The sequence below is a fragment of the Nomascus leucogenys genome, chromosome 8 (genome assembly GCF_006542625.1).
Source record: "Nomascus leucogenys isolate Asia chromosome 8, Asia_NLE_v1, whole genome shotgun sequence".
NCBI lineage: Eukaryota > Metazoa > Chordata > Mammalia > Primates > Hylobatidae > Nomascus > Nomascus leucogenys.
Window position 1 is genome coordinate 19,416,270 of NC_044388.1, and position 21,470 is coordinate 19,437,739.

At 41.1% G+C, this 21,470-nt stretch overlaps 1 protein-coding gene across 1 annotated transcript in view; it reads right to left on the reverse strand.

Moving 5' to 3' along the window:
• NEK11 (NIMA related kinase 11) overlaps window positions 1-21,470 on the reverse strand; it is a 324,686-nt gene that overhangs the window by 74,312 nt on the left and 228,904 nt on the right. Inside the window, exon 16 of the mRNA XM_030816832.1 lies at window positions 8,217-8,313. Coding sequence (XP_030672692.1) covers window positions 8,217-8,313 — 97 coding nt within the window. The remainder of the gene's footprint in view (window positions 1-8,216; window positions 8,314-21,470) is intronic.

A 21,470-nucleotide genomic window follows, 5' to 3' on the forward strand; every position in this document is an offset into this window, starting at 1 on the left:
GGCTTTGGTCCAGCTCAAAAACTGAGCTGGTATGATTATAAACTTCATGTTACTACCCCATCTTAGGAACATTTTTAGCAAGTGCTTAATGTCTCACCATCATTTTTACAAGTGATTGCTACTGTACCATGAGCTACATATCAGGTTAACAAGAAGGACAATAAAGATCATGGACTTCTCATGTTCTGTTTAGATCTTCCTGTCAAGATCTTCCTGTGATTGAAAGTGAAAGAAATTTCAAGAACTTGTGAACCGGCTATCTGAGACTGAATCAGTTATGAGGTCTGACCTCACTGTTATTTATAGAAAATCCCTGTGCCTTCTGCAGCCTCTAAATAGTTGACTTCAGCCCTCATGGCAGCACTGTACCAGGGCTGTGCTCTGACCTGGGGAGGAGAACAGGCATCTGTGACACAGACGCAAAAATATAGAAACCTGTTTTGAGCATCAGCGGTGGCATGCACTGTGGTAGCCATTCAATATACCAGGGCATGAGACAGCTCTATGAAGATCACCTTACCCCTCATCTTCCCCTATAAATACTATAGACACAATGTCCACATATAGGAGAAGCAATGCCCACTTGGGCATGTTGTGCATGTCACTACACTGATCTCTATGGCATTAATAATGCCAGACTAATGTCTGATCTCTAGGCATTAATAATCTAAAACTGATGACACCAAAATCAGCAGCCCTGGAAAGGTGATTCCTCTTAGATATTAGAGATTTAGAACACCACAAACCCCTACTCGTCATTAAGATAATTTAAACAAAAATCTCTGGCTAAATAGCTAAATGAGAAAAAAAAGTATCTCTTTTATTAATCTTTGCAAGCAACACCATTTGACTCCCAGTAAGCAAGGTTTCTGGAAAGCTGTGTTGGATATCTCAGCTGAAACCTGAGGCTAAAAGTGGTTTCTTCCCTTCCACTCCAAATTTAGATGTGGGGACATTTTGTGTTCTTTAATCTCAAGTGTGTTTGCTGTAAGACATGAAAATACAGCTTCCTAAATTCCAAAAAATATATCAAAAGCAAGCAAAATAGACCACACAATGAAATACTACATTTATAAAAGACAAAAGTAGATATACAATAGATGGATGGATGGATAGATAGATAGGCAGACAGACAGGCAGAAGAAACTCCAAAAGTTTGATAACGTACTTTGTGGGGAAACATCACTCTCATACATTGCTGGTGGGAATGCAAAGCGGCTTTTGGAAATATCTACCAAAATTATGTACGCATTTATTCTCTAACTAAGCAATCTCACTTCTAGAAATCTATCTCAAAGATATACTGGCAATAAAACAAACAAAAAACCCTGAATGTGCAAGGCTATTCATTACAGCACTGTTTGTACTAGCGAAAGATTGCAAATACTCATATGTCCATCATTAGGTTACAGGTTGAATAAACAATAGTACATCTACACAGAGGAGAACTTGGAAGCTGTAAAAAGAAGTGAAGAATATTGCCATATACTACTGTGCTCCAGCATATATTACTAAATAAAGGAGACAAAATGTATATAATATGTTACCAATTTCTTAAGCAGTAGGAGAGAGATTCATTTAACTGAATATATTTTTAAATGAAAGGATGAAGCATGAAATTTTTAAACATGGAAGGGAGGAAATAGGGCAAGGGATCAAGGATAGAAGCTAGTCTTCATTAAATATGCCTTTTAATAGATCTGACTTTGGACCCATGGAAACATGTTACATAATTAACAGAAGTAATAAAACAAAAGCAGTTTCAAAAAATGTGAAACAAAAGAAATCAATAAACCTGTGTATACCCACACATACAGTGTGATTCAGCTGAGTGTAGACCAGCACATGCATGTGAGGAGATTACTGAGCTGAGAGAGAGAAGGACACGAGAGGGTGAGAGAGAATAGTACTTGGGGCTCGCATTGGGCCATGAATAGTGCCTCTTCAGACCTTCATACTTGCCAAACTGGTAAACCTGGTCATTCATCAGCCATTGCATAGAGAATCCAGAAGGGTCTTGCTGCAGTAATGGGAAATAACCAGCTGTAGCCTAAATGCTGCCCTGGTCCCACATAACAAAGCTCAAAAGTAAAAACCAAAAGTATCAAACTGCTTCCAAGCAACTAAAACAAAGATCCAGGCTATTTATTGGAATATAAAATTATCCAGCACCGAAACAGGGTGAGTCTTAACTCATGTCAAAGACATCAAAATAATTAGTATAACTGTACTCTACTTGTTAAATAGAGGAAATATTGAACATGTTAAGCAGAGACAAGAAAGATGTAACAAAGACTCAAACCAAACTTCTAGAGATGAAAACTCAATGTCTGAGATGAAGAATACACTGAATGTTCCAGTCAATTTTGCTATGAATCTCAAACTGCTTATAATGTCTATTTATAAACATACACTGAAAGAGATTAACAGATTAGACATTGCAGAAGAAAAGATTAATAAATTTTAAGACATAGCAAAAGAAACTATCCAAAATGACACACAGAGAGGGAAAAGAAGCCTTAAAAAAAAAAAAAAAAGAGCATAGCACCAGTAAGCTGTGGGACAACTTCAAATAGCCTACTATATGTGTAATTGCAGTTCCTAAAGCAGAGAACACGTATCCCTACAAAGATTATTTGTTTCCTGTGCTCACTGCATGAATTGGCAATGCAAAGGTGATTCAGAGAATGTCACCAGAGAATGATGCCATCCCTGTCATTAAACTGTTTCTTAGGGCCCAGATGTTTTTCAGGTCCCTGACTTCCAATTGGAAAAGTGAGCCCAGAAGCTCCCCCAGATTCTCAGGCCTTTTCCATTATTGATCTTTTCAGCGAAGTGGATCTGATCCCTAGAAATCTCAATAGTGCAAGACGAAGGAGACTCCCTCTACTCACACTGTTCCCAGGAACTAAGGCCTCCCGGCCATTGCAAAAAGCTGACAAGTCTGACAGGGAAACCAGCAGTTCAGCCTCAAAATTTTCTGGGTAGCAAATTTCTCTAACAGCAGACTCTTCCTGGGGCCAGAAACCTTCGGGACAGCTGCGAGTGAGGTGCCTGTGACTTTAATGCCAGACCTGAGTCTCCTTGTGACAGTTCTGTGGGGAATGAAGTTATTCAAAATTGCAAGGCTCTAGCATATGACTATGCATAGATCTAGATCCATATTCATAACTAACTATCCAGTTACAATGGGGGTCTATGATGCTAAGTGATAATTTCACTAATATGACATTATAAAAAGGAAAAACTATAGGGACAGAAAGTAGACCATGGTTGTGAGGTACAGGGTATGGTGGGAGGAGCTGACTACAAAGGGGGAGCACAGGGAATTTTCAGGGACAGAGAACTGTTCTATAACAATCTTGATTGTGCTGATAATTATATGACTATTTATACTTGTCAACACTGATAGAACTGTTTACTAAAAAGAGTGAATCTTATTGTATACAAATCAAAATTCATAGAACTATATATAAAAAGAGGTGAGTTTTGCTGCATGTAAAGTATATACTCCTTATTAAAATAAATGGAAAATAAGTGAATTTATTTTCTTTTATTTTTTGAGACCGAGTTTCACTCTTGTTACCCAGTCTGGAGTGCAATGGCGTGATCTCAGTTCACTGCAACCTGTCTCCTGGGTTCAAGCGATTCTCCTGTCTCAGCCTCCCTAGTAGCTGGGATTACAGGCATGTGCCACCACGCTCGGCTAATTTTTGTATTTTTAGTAAAGACAGGGTTTCACCATGTTGATCAGGCTGGCCTCGAACTCCTGACCTCAGGTGATCAACCTGCCTCAGTCTCTCAAAGTGCTGGGATTACAGGTGTGAGCTGCCACTCCCAGCATAAGTAAATTTTTGAAAGTCAAAAATATTAGGGCCTTAAAACATAAATATATTAATATATTTTATATAATATTTGATTTTTATTAATACTGATTCCAGCTCACATTCTGGTAACAAATGTCTCAAACTTTAATGTGTATATGAATTTCCAAATAGTTTAAAATTCAGATTCTGATTCAGGAGGGATGAGGCCAGAGAGTTTGCATTTCTCATGGGTTTCCAGATGATGTCCCTGGTGCCGGTCAGGGACCACATTCTAAGTAGTAAGGCACAGAACACCAGTGGTCTTACTTGATGTATAAAGCTGAGGGCAAGAGGATAATTCATTTAGATAGAGCAGGCCCTTCATGTACATTGCCTTGGCCTCTGTGAGTTAAAGGACCAGTCTTAGTCACAGTGTGCCCCTTGCCCTCCTCAGAGCTGAAAGCTGACGAGCTGTCTTTCCACAGGGTCTCCTTTTTGGCCTCTAGTGGGAGCATGGAGCCAGGCCTGGAATTTAATCTGGCTTGAGGTGGTAAAAAAACAAAAAACAAAACAAAACAAAAAAAAACTTGTTTGAACAGAAACCCTTTCCTGAGAGCAGAAGTTTCAGGAGGACCATGGAGCCACAAAGGCCCACTTATCCACCCATTAACCCATCCATCCACCTACCTATCCATCAATTCATCTATCCATTCATCACTTATCTATCCATACATGCATAGCAATCTCTCTTCAAATGTACATGGAAATTCCTCAGTCAGAAAAGAAGTCAACACTGACTTCTTGTCATTCTGCCAACATTCCAATGACTTTGAGCAGTACCACCTAATAACTTCTGAGAGCTGGTGTTGTCTGTGCACCAGTAGGGGAGTTTCATTTATGGAGTAGTCTCCCTGCAAGAGTGAGAAGTGGCTGTGGCCAGAAGTCAGTTGGAGAATGGCAAATGGCTGGAATTTATATTAAACAACTTCATGGCATTTTTCTCAGAGAATTGGCACTAGCACTTTTTGCATGCTAAAAAGATACTACATGCATGTCTTAACAAACAGCTGCTTCACTTACCAGTGCCCTCAGGTATAAAACATCACTAACACATGTCAACACCTTCAGACACTTGGCTCGGGGATTTTCAAAGTGAAGCAACCACACATATATTGAGAGTCTAAGTTGTTAACATTTATTGAGCACTTACTACGTGCCATAAACTATTCTTAGTGCATTTCATACATTATCTCAACTCACCCTAACAACAACTCTATGCAAAAATTATTATTAGTCCCACTTCACAGATGAGAAATCTGAGGCCCAAAGAGTGTGGTTAACTTGTCCAAGGATGCATATTAGTCAGTGGCAAGGACGGATATAAATCCCAGAAGCTTGCCCCCTGCATCTTCCCTTCTGACCACTGTGCTAGGGTCTACTCTATGCCTGACATTGCATATATTAATACTTACAAAGCCCCAGGGCCCCCAGTTTAGAGAACTTGGAGAAGGATGGCAGTATGATCACCAGGTGTGTTGCCACCCAACTTCTTCATAGAGGAGATGACAAAGTCATTTGCCTGATATCCTTAAACTGTCACACACTAAGTAAGCCTTCGGGCACTACTTACTGAACTGGAAGTTTCTTTCTTATCTAGATCTTGCCTTTGCTTAGGTAACAATGGGGAAGGCTGTGGAGGGGGCAGGTGTGGTAGGAAATTTAGGAGTTCAGTTTTGGAAATCCTGAGCTTGAGATGCCTAATGGACATACAAGGGAAAATGTCAAAGAGCAGATGAAAATTCACATATTTACTGAAATATTTATGGATATAACATATGATGAATAGGACTTCCTTAAAAGTAACATGTGAGAACAGGTGGAAGTGTAGAAAAACAAGATTGGTCATGGGTGATAACTGTTGAACTGGTTGGGTTGATTAGTCTTTAGAAAAATTATACTACTCTGACTACTTTTATAGGTGGCTGAAACTTCCTATAATTAAATGTTTAAAAGTTTAGGACACACAATATTTCTTATGTAGGCTACCACCAAAAGTATATAACCTGAAGCTCATAATGAAGAAACAATAGACAAACCCACAGTAAGAGATATCTTACAAAACAACTGGCCTGCACTCTTCAAAAATGTCAGTGTCATGAAAGACGAAGAATGACTGAGGAATCATTCTGAATACACCAAAGAGACAGAGCAACTGAGTGTAATGTGTGATTATGGCTTGTATCCTGAATCAGAAAAACAATTGCGATAATGGGTATTATTGGGATAATCAATGAAATCTGAATATGGATTTCTATGTTAAATAATAGTATGTACCGATGTGAAATTTCCTAAATTCAGTCATCATACTGTGGTTATATGAGAGAATGTTCTTGTTTTTAGAAGCTACTCATTTAAATATTTAGGGATCAAGAATCATGATGCATGGAATCTATTCTCAAATGGATCAGTAATAATAATAATTTATAAGTGTATATGTATATATATTATATTGATAGATATAAAGGAAAATTACAAAAATGTGACAAAATGTTAACAACTGGTAAATCTAGATGAAGTCTATACTGGTAAATACAGAAGTGAACATCTTGCTCAGTCATGGCCCCTTCCCAGAGTGGCCCACATGCAATGTCTGATTGACTGGGGTTACAAATGCCCTCTTGTCCCAACTCAGGACAGTTCTGCAGGGCCATCTAGCCCCAGAACTCCCTATGGGATTGGCAGAGGCCTCTAATGACCCATGTCACAGCTTGACTTCTCCCTGACCAGTCTGCTTCCTTCCTCCTCCTTTCGATAGCTGTTGGTCTTCAGAAGATTCCCTCATAAACCTCCTCCTACACATTAATCTCCATCTCTGAGTATGCTTCCTGGGTATCCAGCTGTAGCAATTAATATGACCATTTCACAGATAAAGAAACTGAATCTTAGAAAATCACTTGTCAAAGGTTAGACAGCCATTTGTTAGTGAAGCCAAGACTCAGACACCAAATCTTCTGACCTCCAGCTCCTCCTCCTCTTTCTTTACCTCTCCAAATGATATCCCTCTGTGAAGGCCAAGGTGAAGGCTAAGTCCCTGCTTCTCCCAGAGGCCTCCCAACTTCCTCTTTCTGACCTTAGAGCTCTCATAATCTGTTTGGCTCATGGCCATGCTCCTATTTGGGGACTTTTCTTAACCATCACTTCATATTACATAACCATTATGTTGTCACTTAACGTTTTGCATTTGAAGTTTTGCATTTTCTGTACATTATAATCTCTATGGAGACAAATGTCATTAACTGTTCTTCTTGGCATCCCAATAGTTGCCATCCATATGCTGAGCATGCAGTATATCACTGTGCAGAGAAAATCACTGTGCAGAGAAAGAACAGCAAGATTTCCTCTCTCTGGCTGGCTTCTAAGTCTTTGAAACTGAGAAAACATAACATGCTCAAAGGATACGTAGCTTTGCAGCCTTGATTTCCTTTTTGTCTTTTCTGGAATGGCATAAGGATTCACAATACAAAATATAAAACGATGGCAGGTTATTCCAATAGAGGAGCAATACCATCCATGGGGGAGTAACCCAAACTGCAGTAGCCCACATTAAAAAGGTGAGCCAGAAAGTACTTGGTCAATTACAGCCAAGCAATACGGAGAAAAACAACACACTAGGAATAAAATCATTAGAATGCATCTTGGCCAATTAATTTGGCAAAATATTTTCATTTTAATTATTTAAAACATTTCATAATATGCTAGGAAATGGGGTATTGTGTACTTTGCAAAAGTAATGAAGTCTTAGATCAAAAATCTGACACCACATTGTTAACTTTAATGGGTAAAATAAGCAAATCACTTTTCTTCTCTTTCAAGACTATCAACTGGGAAATTAGCATCACCTTCTATATTCTTTCCTCCAAGCAAGGAGAGGTGGAGGATGTTTCCCTCTACAGAGGAAAAAATTAATCCATACTCCCTCACTTTCAATTTCTGGGAATCACTTCTTGCCATGGTAATTATGTTATTATATGACCACTCTGGTACAGGTAGGGCTGGAAAACAATAAGTATATAAACATATTAACAGCTTTAGACTTGGAAATTATTTTCCGCATTTTTTTCTCCTTTGCTTTCAAACATTAGCATGGATGAGAATGTGCTGTGCTGCAAGAATACTATAAGCGCAAATGAACTGAAAAATAATTCTTGCCAAACTTCCCTAATTATTCAACCAGCACCAATACAGAAAGTGAATTTTAGAGAGAAGTTTCTATGTTGGAACAGCTTAATCCCAGATATTTTGTTACGGCAGCACAAATGGACTAAGACAGTATCACATGACTGGGTCACACACTTGGTCAATATGCTTTAACACTGCACCTTCCTAGGGGGCAGGCAACATGCTACTTACTCCTTCATGCGTTTCATCTTGGTCCTGGCCATCGCACTGTTGAAAATTGTTGGTCCTGGGGACATGTCTTCAGCCATGCAGGTGATGGTCTTTGTGTCTGAAAATCAATGCACAGCCCTTATTGACTTCATCATCTATCCTGCAACTTCAAGGCGATGTTCAAGGGCAATCAGAAAACAGAAGCTAATCCACCTTTGCCACATGGTAATGCTACATTAATTAGAGATGAATTCAATTATAACACTCACATTAAGAAGATTTATTCCAAATGACAAGATTATTTACAGGTTTAATATGCACAAGGCATTCCAGGACAAAGCCTCTCCCACAAAGGATTGTTTAAACAAAACATCATTATTTAAAAGATGAGCTTTTTATCCCAGAAAACTCAGGGGGGAATGTATCTATAGAAAAGCAAGTGTTCCTGAGGACCCTTTGGCCATTCTCTTTCAGCAGGTGTGGATGTTTGACTAAGTGACTAGGAATTTTTCTAATAAGCTTAGTTTTCATTTTATCTTAATCTTATACCTGAGCATTAGCTTTTTTGCAATGGAAAGCAAAATGCTGACCAGAGGTCATATCTGCAGCTTTAAACTTCAGCAGAACGGAGCAGAAGGCCAAAGTTGTGTTCAGAGGGTAAGAGTTGGTAATGAAAGTTGAGGTGTAATGAAATCTGCTGAGAGAGCTACAGTTTTTAATGAAACATCCTGAAGGCTCTTATAAAACATGTTGAAACTGAGGGAAAGAAATATTCCATCAACTGAAACACTACTTTCCATTAAGAAGCTAAAACTGGGCTGGGTGCAGTGGCTCATGCTGTAATCCCAGCACTTTGGAAGGCTGAGGTGGGCGGATCACCTGAGGTCAGGAGTTTGGGACCAGCCTGGCCAACATGATGAAACCTCGTCTCTACTAAAAATATAAAAATTAGCTGGGTGTGGTGGCACTTGCCTATAATCCCAGCTACTCTGGAGGCTGAGACAGGAGAATCACTTGAACTTGGGAGGCGGAGGTTGCAATGAGCTAAGATCGCACCACTGCACTCCAGCCTGGGTGAAAGAACAAGGCTCTGTCTCAAAAAAATAAAACAAAATAAAATAAAAATAAAAAATAAAAAAATAAAAAAAAGAAGAAGCTAAAACTGGCGCATTAGCAAGAGCTCAGGGCAATACATAGAGCTGAATTTACAATTTGGCCCTTTGCTGCTCTTTCCTCCCTGGAAATGGGGGCAGAGTACTCCCTGTGCACTTCCTTAGATCTCTTATAAGGTGCTTCACATCCCATCAGTAAAAAACTGTCCACTCTAATGATCATTTATAAATCATATCCATGTAGTTGCTATGTCAGAGAGAAGAGACTCATGTTATGAAATTCCCATTCTTTTCTCAACATATCTCATATAACATGTGCCTGCTTGACTTAGGGACCAAGTAAAGAAGCAAAGTGGAGTCTCCATTTTACATATTAGTAAAGCTTTTTCTTCTTCTTCTTCTTTTTTTTTTTTTTTTTTTTTTTTTTTTTTGAGACAGAGTTTCGCTCTTGTTGCCCAGGCTGGAGTGCAATGGTGTGATCTCGGCTCACTGCAACCTCCGCCTCCTGGGTTCAAGTGATTCTCCTGCCTCAGTCTCCTGAGTAGCTGGGATTACAGGCGTGCACCACCACGCCTGGCTAATTTTGTATTTTTAGTAGAGACAGGTTTTCTGCTGTTGGTCTCTTTTTGGTCAGGCTGGTCTTGAACTCCCGACCTCAGGTGATCTGTCCACCTTGGCCTCCCAAACTGCTGGAATTACAGGCATGAGCCACCACACCCAACCTTTTTATTTTTTTGAGATGGAGTTTTGCTCTTGTTGCCCAGGCTGGAGTGCAATAGTAAGATCTCGGCTCACTGCATCCTCCGCCTCCCGGGCTCAAGTGATTCTCCTGCCTCAGCCTCCCAAGTAGCTGGGATTACAGGCTCCCGCCACCATGCCCAGCTAATTTTTTTCTTTTTAGTAGATACGGGGTTTTGCCATATTGGTCAGGCTGGTCTCGAACTCCTGACCCGAGGTGATCCATCTGCCTCAGCCTCTCAAAGTGCTGGGATTACAGGTGTGAGCCACCCCAACTGGCCCTATTTTTTAAATTTTAAAAGTTAAATGCAAATTCTAATATGTCTCACATACATCCTCCTTTTGCGCTACCTGTTGGGGCATGCATCCCACTTTGAACTTCTTGCTCCTATAGATATAATTGAGATGAATATTCTCCAGCTTAATTCTGTGCCAAAGTCTCTGATCTTTCCTTAGACTAGATCCCTAGTTATGGAAATCCTGGATTAACAGGGACAAACCTTGTAAAGGGCATAATACAAATTAACAATGGTATGTTGCTCATGGTATGTACACCAGTTATGCCTTCATGATAAAGACACAAGTACCAGCGACTGATTGCTTCTATTTCTCTCACTCCTGGAGATTACCCCTTCCACACCTGGAGAGAAAATTTGCCTCAGCCCTCACTGCAACTGGACAGCAGCTTTCTGTCAGCTCCAACCTTCCCACTAGCTCTGGCCAGGACAGATACTTTTCCTTAGGGAAGCTTGGGGAGTGGGCAAGAGGAAGGCATAGGGGTTTATTTCATATTCCTGTTGGTTGCTTTTTACAACAATCTTTCCTAGAACCTAAAAAGTTACTAAAACAACACCAACCATATCATGCCAAGTAACTCACATGCAGGCTCAAAAATCAGTTCTGCCAAGAATAAAAATAAGGTGCTCCTTTCCCATCTTTTCCAGAGCTAGCAAGTTTTGAAGACTTATGCAAATAAAGGTCAAAGCAATTTTCAGGAGAGCTGCAGTTTATTTTAAGCTGGCTACAGTTCCCCTCAATAGGGCACTCAGTGCTGCTAGGAAAGATGCTAAGCCTTAAGCCCAAGGGTAGAAAACAGGGCAAGTATAATTTCAAGCAACAGGGTTGGCAAAGCTTGGTGCTCAGAGCAATTCCTTTTTCAGTGTTTCTTATTGGCCAATTTTCTTTCCCTCTGCCTCCCATCTTCCAACATGAATAGTAGTTGCTTTATGTCAAAGAAAAGGACAATTCATTTAACAATCATAATAAAAATAATTGGGGCTAGAATCATAGATGTCATCCAACAGGTGACTGAATCTCAGAGTGTGTTCTAGACCACTGCTTCTCAAACTTTAATGTCATACAAATCATCCAGGGATCTTGTTAAAATAAATGCAGATTCTTCTTTAGTAGGTTTGGGGAGGGCTCGGGATTCTGTGTTGCCATAAGTTCCCAGGTGATACCAATGCTGCTGGTCCTGCAACCACACTTTGATAAGTAAGGCTCTAGATAGGCCAGCTACATAATTTGTGGGGCCCAGTGCTAAATGACAATGCAGAAATCCTTGTTCAAGAAACAAGAGAAAAGCTGTTTTTTTGGGGGGTCTGTATTTGTCTGTGGACCTGTCACTGTGCTTTTTGTTGGGTATTTAATGTCATTCTCCCTTGGGAACTAGGGCAGATACTCTGCAGGGGAGTGTAGGCACTTATAGGGACCTGGCAGTCTTACCTCACCACAACCCTTCCTCACTATTACCTAGCACCCCACTGGGAATGGAGGATTGCAGTAGTTATGGGGTGGGGATTAAGGAGTAGGTGGCAGAGGAACCTTCCCAGATAGATGTCCTAAAGGCAAGACAGCACATGAGCAACGCTTTAAGCCCTGAGCCTGTGTTCCACCGTGTTATCAGCTTTCACTCATAAAACACAAATTCAAAGATAAAACTTTATGAAACCGCATGTGTGGGCTCCTTCCTGAACGTGGGGCCCTGTGTAACTGCACTGGTCTCACGTCCATGAAGCCCAGGTTCTAGAGCTCTGCTTTCTTAAAGCTCCGCTTTCTGAAAAATAGCTGAATCCTTAATCCCCATGTTAATTTTCAAAAACTAATTTTGGATGGAATGTGCAAGATGGCCAAATAGGAACAGCTCCAGTCAGCAGCTGCCAGTGAGATCAACACAGAAGGCGGGTGATTTCTCCATTTCCAACTGAGGTACCCAGCTCATCTCACTGGGACTGGTTAGACAGTGGGTGCAGTCCACAGAGGGTGAGCTGAAGCAGGGTGGGGCGTCACCTCACCAGGGAGGCTCAAGCCTCCCTTCCCTAGCCAAGGGAAGCCGTGAAGGACTGTGCCATGAGGAATGGTGCACTCCAGCCCAGATACTATGCTATACCCACGGTCTTCACAACCCACAGACCAGGAGATTCCCTTGGGTGCCTATGCCACGAGGGCCCTGGGTTTCAAGCACAAAACTGGGTGGCCATTTGAGCAGACACTGAGCTAGCTGCAGGAGTTGTTTTTCATACTCCAGTGGCACGTGGAAGGCCAGGGAGACAAAATCTTTCACTCCCCTGGAAAGCAGGCTGAAGCCAGGGAGCCAAGTGGTCTAGCTCAGTGGATTCCACCCCCGCAGAGCCCAGAAAGCTAAGATCCACCAGCTGGAAATTTGTGCTGCCAGCACAACAGTCTGAAGTCAACCTGGGATGCTCAAGCTTGGTGGGGGGAGGAACATCTGCCATTACTGAGGCTTGAGTAGGTAGTTTTCCCCTCACAGTGTAAACAAAGCTGCTGGGAAGTTTGAACTGGGCAGAGCCCACCACAGCTTGGCAAAGCCTCTGTAGCCAGACTGTCTCTCTAGATTCCTCCTCTCTGGACAGGGCATCACCAAAAAAAAGGCAGCAGCCCCAGTCAAGGGGATTAAAGATAAAACACCAATCTCCCTGGAACAGAGCACCTGGGGGAAGGGAAGCTGTGGGCACAGCTTCAGCAGACTTAAATGTCCCTGCCTCCTGGCTCTGAAGAGAGCAGTGGATCTCCCAACACAGTGTTCGAGCTCTGCCAAGGAACAGACTGCCTCCTTAAGTGGGTCCCTGACCCCCATGCCTCCTGACTGGGAGACACCTCCCAGAAGGGGTCGACAGACAAATACAGGAGAGTTTGGGCTGGCATCTGGTGGGTGCCCTTCTGGGATGAAGCTTCCAGAGGAAGGAACAGGCAGCAATTGTTGCTATTCTGCAGCCTCCACTGGTGGTACCCAGGCAAACAGGGTCTGGAGTGGACCTCCAGCAAAATCCAGCAGACCTGCAGCAGAGGGGCCTGGCTGTTAGAAGGAAAACTAACAAACAGAAAGGAATAGCATCAACATCAACAAAAAGGACATCCACTCAGAAACCCCATCTGAAGGTCACCATCAAAGCCCAAAGGCAGATAAATCCATGAAGATGAGGAAAAACCAGCACAAAAAGGCTGAACATTCCAAAAATCAGAATGCCTCTTCTCCTCCAAAGGATCACAACTCCTCACCAGCAAGGGAACACAATTGGAGGGAGAATGAGTTTGACAAATTGACAGAAGTAGGCTCCAGAAGGTGGGTAATAACAAACTCCTCTGAGCTAAAGAAGCATGTTCTAACTCAATGCAAGGAAGCTAAGAACGTTGATAAAAGGTTAGATGAATTGCTAACTAGAATAACCAGTTTAGAGAAGAACATAAATGACCTGATGGAGTTGAAAAACACAGCACGAGGACTTCGTGAAGCATACGCAAGTATCAATAGCTGAATTGATCAAGTGGAAGAAAGGATATCAGAGATTGAGTATCAACTTAATGAAATAAAGCATGAAGACGAGATTAGAGAAAAAAGAATGAAAAGGAACAAAGCCTCCAAGAAATATGGGACTATGTGAAAAAACCAAACCTATGTTTGATTGGTGTACCTGAAAGTGATGGGGAGAATGGAACCAAGTTGAAAAACACATTTCAGGATATTATCCAGGAGAACTTCCCCAACCTAGCAAGACAGGCCAACTTTCAAATTCAGGAAATACAGAGAACACCACAAAGATACTCCTCGAGAAGAGCAACCCCAAGACACATAATCGTCAGATTCACCAAGGTTGAAATGAAGGAAAAAAGGTTAAAGGCAGCCTGAGAGAAAGGTCGGGCTACCCACAAAGGGAAGCCCATCAGACTAACAGTGGATCTCTCGGCAGAAACCCTACAAGCCAGAAGAGAGTGGGGGCCAATATTCAACATTCTTAAAGAAAAGAATGTTCAATCCAGAATTTCATATCCAGCTAAACTAAGCTTCATAAGCGAGGGAGAAATAAAATCCTTTACAGACAAAAAATGTTGAGCGACTTTATCGCCACCAGGCCTGCCCTAAAAGAGCTCCTGAAGGAAGCACTAAACATGGAAAGGAACAACCGGTACCAGCCACTGCAAAAACATGCCAAATTGTAAAGACCATTGAAACTAGGAAGAAACTGCATCAACTAACGAGCAAAATAACCAGCTAGCATCATAATGACAGGATCAAATTCACACATAACAATATTAATCTTAAATGTCAATGGGCTAAATGCCCCAATTAAAAGACACGGACTAGCAAACTGGATAGAGTCAAGACTCATCAGTGTGCTGTATTCAGGAGACCCATCTCACATGCAGAGACACACATAGGCTCAAAATAAAGGGATGAAATAATATTTACCAAGCAAATGGAAAGCAAAAAAAAGCAGGTGTTGCATTTCTAGTGTCTGATAAAACAGACTTTAAACCAACAAAGATTAAAAGAAACAAAGGAGGGCATGGCACAATGGTAAAGGGATCAATGCAACAAGAACAGCTAACTATCCTAAATGTATATGCACCCAATGCAGAAGCACCCAGATTCATAAAGCAAGCCCTTAGAGACCTACAAAGAGACTTAGACTCCCACACAATAATAGTGGGAGACTTTATTAGACAGATCAATGGAACAGAAAATTAACAAGGATATTCAGGACTTGAACTCAGACCTGGACCAGGCAGACCTAATAGACATCTACAGAACTCTCCACCCGAAATCAACAGAATATACATTCTTCTCAGCACCACCGTGTACTTATTCTAAAATGGACCACATAATTGGAAGCAAAACACTCCTTTAGCAAGTGCAAAAGAATGGAAATCATAACAAACAGTTTCTCAGACCACAATGCAATCAAATTAGAACTGAGGATTAAGAAACTCACTCAAACCACACAACTATATGGAAACTGAAAAAGCTGCTCCTGAATGACTACTGGGTAAATAACAAAATAGGTGGAAATAAGTAAGTTCTTTGAAACCAATGAGAACAAAGACACAACGTACCAAAATCTCTGGGACACAGCTAAAGCAGTGTTTAGAGGGAAATTTATAGCACGAAATGCCCACAAGCAAAAGCAGGAAAAATCTCAAATTGACACCCTAACATCACAATTAAAGAACTAGAGAAGGAAGAGCAAACAAATTCAAAAGCTAGCAGAAGGCAAGAAATAAGTAAGATCAGAGCAAAACTGAAAGAGTTAGAGACAAGAAAAACCCTTCAAAAAATCAATGAATCCAGGAGCTGGTTTACTGACAATAAAATAGATATACCGCTAGCCAGACTAATAAAGAAGAAAAGAGAGAAGAATTAAATAGACACAATAAAAATGATAAAGGGGATATCACCACCAATCCCACAGGAATACAAACTACCATCAGAGAATATTATAAACACCTCTATGCAAATAAACTAGAAAATCTAGAAGAAATGGATAAATTCCTGGACACATACACCCTCCCAAGTCTAAATCAGGAAGACGTTAAATCCCTGAATAGACTAATAACACATTCTGAAATTGGGGCAGTAATTAATAGCCTACCAACCGAAAAAAGTCCAGGACCAGATGGATTCACAGCTGAATTCTACCAGAGGTACAAAGAGGAGCTGGTACCATTCCTTCTGAAAGTATTCCAAACAATAGAAAAAGAGGAATTCCTCCCTGACTAATTTTATAAGGCCAGCATCATCCTGATACCAAAATTTGGTAGAGACACAACAAAAAAAAGAAAATTTCAGGCCAATATCCCTGATAAACATCGATGCGAAAATCCTCAGTGAAATACTGTCAAACCAAATCCAGCAGCACATCAAAAAGCTTATCCACTACAATCAAGTCAGCTTCATCCCTGTGATGCAAGGCTGGTTAAACATAGGCAAATCAATAAAAGTAATCCGTCACATAAACAGAACCAATGACAAAAACCACATGATTATCTCTATAGATACAGAAAAGGCCTTCGACAAAATTCAACACCCCTTCATGCTAAAAACTCTCAACAAACTAAGTATTGATGGAACATATCTCAAAATAATAAGAGCTATTTATGACAAACCCACAGCCAGTATTATACTGAATGGGCAAAAGCTGGAAGCATTCCCTTTGAAAACCGGCACGAGACAAGAATGACCTCTCTCATCACTCCTATTCAACATAGTATTGGAAGTACTGGCCAGGGCAATCAGGCAAGAGAAAGAAATACAAGGTATTCAAATAGGAAGAGAGGAAGTCATATTGTCTCTCTTTGCAGATGACATGAGTCTATATTTAGAAAACCCCCTCGTCTCAGCCCAAAAACTACTTAAGCTAATAAGCAACTTCAGCAAAGTCTCAGGATACAAAATCAATGTACAAAAATCATAAGCATTCCTATATACCAATAATAGACAAATAGCCAAATCATGAGTAACTCCCATTCAATTGCTACAAACAGAATAAAACACCTAGGAATCCAACTTACAAGGGATGTGAAGGACCTCTTCAAGGAGAACTACAAACCACTGCTCAATGAAATAAGAGAGAACACAAACAAATGGAAAATCATTCCATGCTCATGGATAGGAAGAATCAAGATCGTGAAAATGGCCATACCGCCCAAAGAAATTTATAGATACAATGCTAACCCCATCAAGCTACCACTGACTTTCTTCACAGAATTAGAAAAAACTACTTTAAACTTCATATGGAGCCAATAAAGAGCCCGTATAGCCAAGACAATCCTAATCAAAAAGAACAAAGCTGGAGGCATCATACTACCTGTCTTCAAACTATACTACAAGGCCACAGTAATCAAAACAGCATGCTACTGGTACCAAAACAGAGATCTAGACCAATGGAACAGAATAGAGGCTTCAGAAATAACACCACACATCTACAACCATTTGATCTTTGACAAACCTGACAAAAATAAGAAGTGGGGAAAGGATTCCCTATTTAATAAATGGTGCTGGGAAAACTGGCTAGCCATATGTAGAAAGATGAAACTGGATCCCTTCCTTACACCTTATACAAAAATTAATTCAAGGTGGATTAAAGACTCAAATGTTAGACCTAAAACCATAAAAACCCTAGAAGAAAACCTAGGCAATACCATTCAGGACATAGGAATGGGCAAAGACTTCATGACTAAAACACCAAAAGCAATGGCAACAAAAGTCAAAATTGACAAATGGGATCTAATTAAACTAAAGAGTTTCTGCACAGCAGAAGAAACTATCAGCAGAGTGAACAGGCAACCTACGGAATGGGAGAAAATTTTTGCAATCTATCCATCAGACAAAGGGCTAATATCCAGAATCTAAACTTAATCTATACTAAAGGAACTCAAACAAATTTACAAGAAAAAAGCAAACAACCCCATCACAAAATGGGCGAAGGATATAAATAGACACTTCTCAAAAGAATACATTTATGCCGCCAACAAACATATGAAAAAAAGCTCATAATCACTGGTCATTAGAGAAATGCAAATCAAAACTACAATGAGATACCATCTCATGCCAGTTAGAATGGTGATCAATAAAAAGTCAGGAGACAACAGATGCTGGAGAGGATGTGGAGAAATAGGAGCACTTTTACACAGTTGGTGGGAATGTAGATTAGTTCAACCATTGTGGAAGGCAATGTGGTGACTCCTCAAGGATCTAGAACCAGAAATACCATTTGACTCAGCAATCCCATTACTGGATATATACCCAAAGGATTATAAATCATTCTACTATAAAGACACATGCACAGGTATGTTTATTGCAGCACTGTTCACAATAGCGAAGACTTGGAGCCAACCCAAATGACTATCGATGATAGAATGGATAAAGAAAATGTGGCACATATGGAGGTTCCAAGATGGCTGAATAGGAACAGCTCCAGTCTACAGCTCCCAGCATGAGCAATGCAAAAGATGGGTGATTTCTGCATTTCCAACTGAGGTACCAGGTTCATCTCACTGGGGCTTGTTGGACAGTGGATGCAGCCCACGGAGTGTGAGCAGAAGCAGGGTGGGGCATCACCTCAACCGGGAAGCACAAGGGGTTGGCAAACTCCCTTTCCTAGCCAAGGGAAGCTGTGACAGATGGTACCTGGAAAACTGGGACACTCCCACCCTAATACTGCGATTTTCCAACGGTCTTAGCAAATGGCACACCAGGAGATTATATCCCACGCCTGGCTCGGAGGGTCCCATGCCCACAGTGTCTTGCTCACTGCTGGCACAGCAGTCTGAAATCGAACTGCAAGGGGGCAACGAGGCTGGGGGAGGGGCATCCGCCATTGCTGAGGCTTGAGTAGGTAAACAAAGCGACCTGGAAGCTCGAACTGGGTGGAGCCCACTGCAGCTCAAGGAGGCCTGCCTGCCTCTGTAGACTCCACCTCTGGAAGCATGGCATAGCTGAACAAAAGGCAGCAGAAACTTCTGCAGACTTAAATGTCCCTCTCTGACAGCTTTGAAGAGAGCAGTGGTCCTCCGAGCATGGAGTTTGAGATCTGAGAATGAACAGACTGCCTCCTCAACAGGGTCCCTGACCCCTGAGTAGCCTAACTAGGAAACACCTCCCAGTAGGGGTGACTGACACCTCATACAGCTGGGTGTCCCTCTGAGATGAAGCTTCCAGAGGAAGGATCAGGCAGCAACATTTGCCATTCTGCAATATTTGCTGTTCTGCAGCCTCTGCTGGTGATACCCAGGCAAACAGGGTGTGGAGTGGACCTCCAGCAAACTCCAACAGACCTGCAGCTGAGGGTCCTGACTGTTAGAAGGAAAACTAACAAACAGAAAGGACATCCACACCAAAACCCCATCTGTATGTTACCATCATCGAAGACCAAAGGTAGATAAAACCACAAAGATGGGGAGAAACCAGAGCAGAAAAGCTGAAAATTCTAAAAACCAGAGTGCCTCTTCTCCTCCAAAGGAACGCAGCTCCTCGCCAGCAATAGAACAAAGCTGGATGGAGAATGAATGACTTTGACGAGTTGAGAGAAGAAGGCTTCAGACGATCGATAATAACAAACATCTCCAAGCTAAAGGAGGATGTTCAAACCCATCGCAGAGAAGCTAAAAACCTTGAAAAAGATTAGACGAATGGCTAACTAGAATAAACAGCATAGAAGAGACCTTAAATGACCAGATGGAGCTGAAAACCATGGCACGAGAACTACGTGAGGCATCCACAAGCTTCAGTAGCCAATTCGATCAAGTGGAAGAAAGGGTATCAGTGATTGAAGATCAAATGAATGAAATGAAGTGAGAAGAGAAGTTTAGAGAAAAGATAGTAAAAAGAAATGAACAAAGCCTCCAATAAATATGGGACTGTGTGAAAAGACCAAAGCTATGTCTGATTGGTGTACCTGAAAGTGACGGGGAGAATGGAACCAAGTTGGAAAACACTCCGCAGGATATTACCCAGGAGAACTTCCCCAACCTAGCAGGACAGGCCAACATTCAAATTCAGGAAATACAGAGAACATCACAAAGATACTCCTTGAGAAGAGCAACTCCAAGACACTTAATTGTCAGATTCCCCAAAGTTGAAATGAAGGAAAAAATGTTAAGGGCAGCCAGAGAAAAAGGTCGGGTTACCAACAAAGGGAAGCCCATCAGACTAACAGTGGATTTCTCTGCAGAAACTCTACAAGCCAGAAGAGAGTGGGGGGCCAATATTCAACATTCTTAAAGAAAAGAATGTTCAACCCAGAATTTCATGTCCAGCCAAACTAAGCTTCATAAGTGAAGGAGAAATAAAATCCTTTACAGACAAGCAAATGCTGAGAGATTTTGTCACCACCAGGCCTGCCCTAAAAGAGCTCCTGAAGCAAGCACTAAACATGGAAAGGAACAATCGGTACCAGCCACTGCAAAATCATGCCAAATTGTAAAGACAATCAATGCTAGGAAGAAACTGCATCAACTAATGAGCAGAACAACCAGCTAAGATCATAATGACAGGATCAAATTCACACATAACAATATTAACCTTAAATGTAAATGGGCTAAATGCTCCAATTAAAAGACACAGACTGGCAAATTGGATAAAGAGTCAAGACCCATCAGTGTGCTGTATTCAGGAGACCCATCTCACGTGCAGAGACACACATAGGCTCAAAATAAAGGGATGGAGGAAGATCTACCAAGCAAATGGAAAACAAAAAAAAAGGAGAGGTTGCAATCCCAGTCTCTGATAAAACAGACTTTAAACCAACAAAGATCAAAAGAGACACAGAAGGCCATTACATAATGGTAAAGGGATCAATTCAACAAGAAGACCTAACTATCCTAAATATATATGCACCCAATAAAGGAGCACCCAGATTCATAAAGCAAGTCCTTAGAGACCTACAAAGAGACTTAGACTCCCACACAATAATAATGGGAGACTTTAACACCCCACTGTCAACATTAGACAGATCAATGAGACAGAAAGTTAACAAGGATATCCAGGAATTCAACTCAGCTCTGCACCCAGCAGACATAATAGACATCTACAGAACTCTCCATCCCAAATCAACAGAATATACATTCTTCTCAGCACCACATCACACTTATTCCAAAATTGACCACATAGTTGGAAGTAAAGCACTCCTCAGCAAATGTAAAAGACCAGAAATCACAACAAACTGTCTCTCAGACCACAGTGCAATCAAACTAGAACTCAGGATTAAGGAACTCACTCAAAACTGCTCAACTACATGAAAACTGAACATCCCGCTCCTGAATGACTACTGAGTACATAACGAAATGAAGGCAGAAATGAAGATGTTCTTTGAAACCAATGAGAACAAAGACAGAACATACAAGAATCTCTGGGACACATTTAAAGCAGTGTGTAGAGGGATTTTTATAGCACTAAATGCCCACAAGAGAAAACAGAAAAGATCTAAAATTGACACCCTAACATCACAATTAAAAGAACTAGAGAAGCAAGAGCAAACACATTTAAAAGCTAGCAGAAGGCAAGAAATAACTAAGATCAGAGCAGATCTGAAGGAGATAGAGACACAAAAAACCCTTCAAAAAATCAATGAATCCAGGAGCTGGTTTTTTGAAAAGATCAACAAAATTGATGGACGGCTAGCAAGACTAA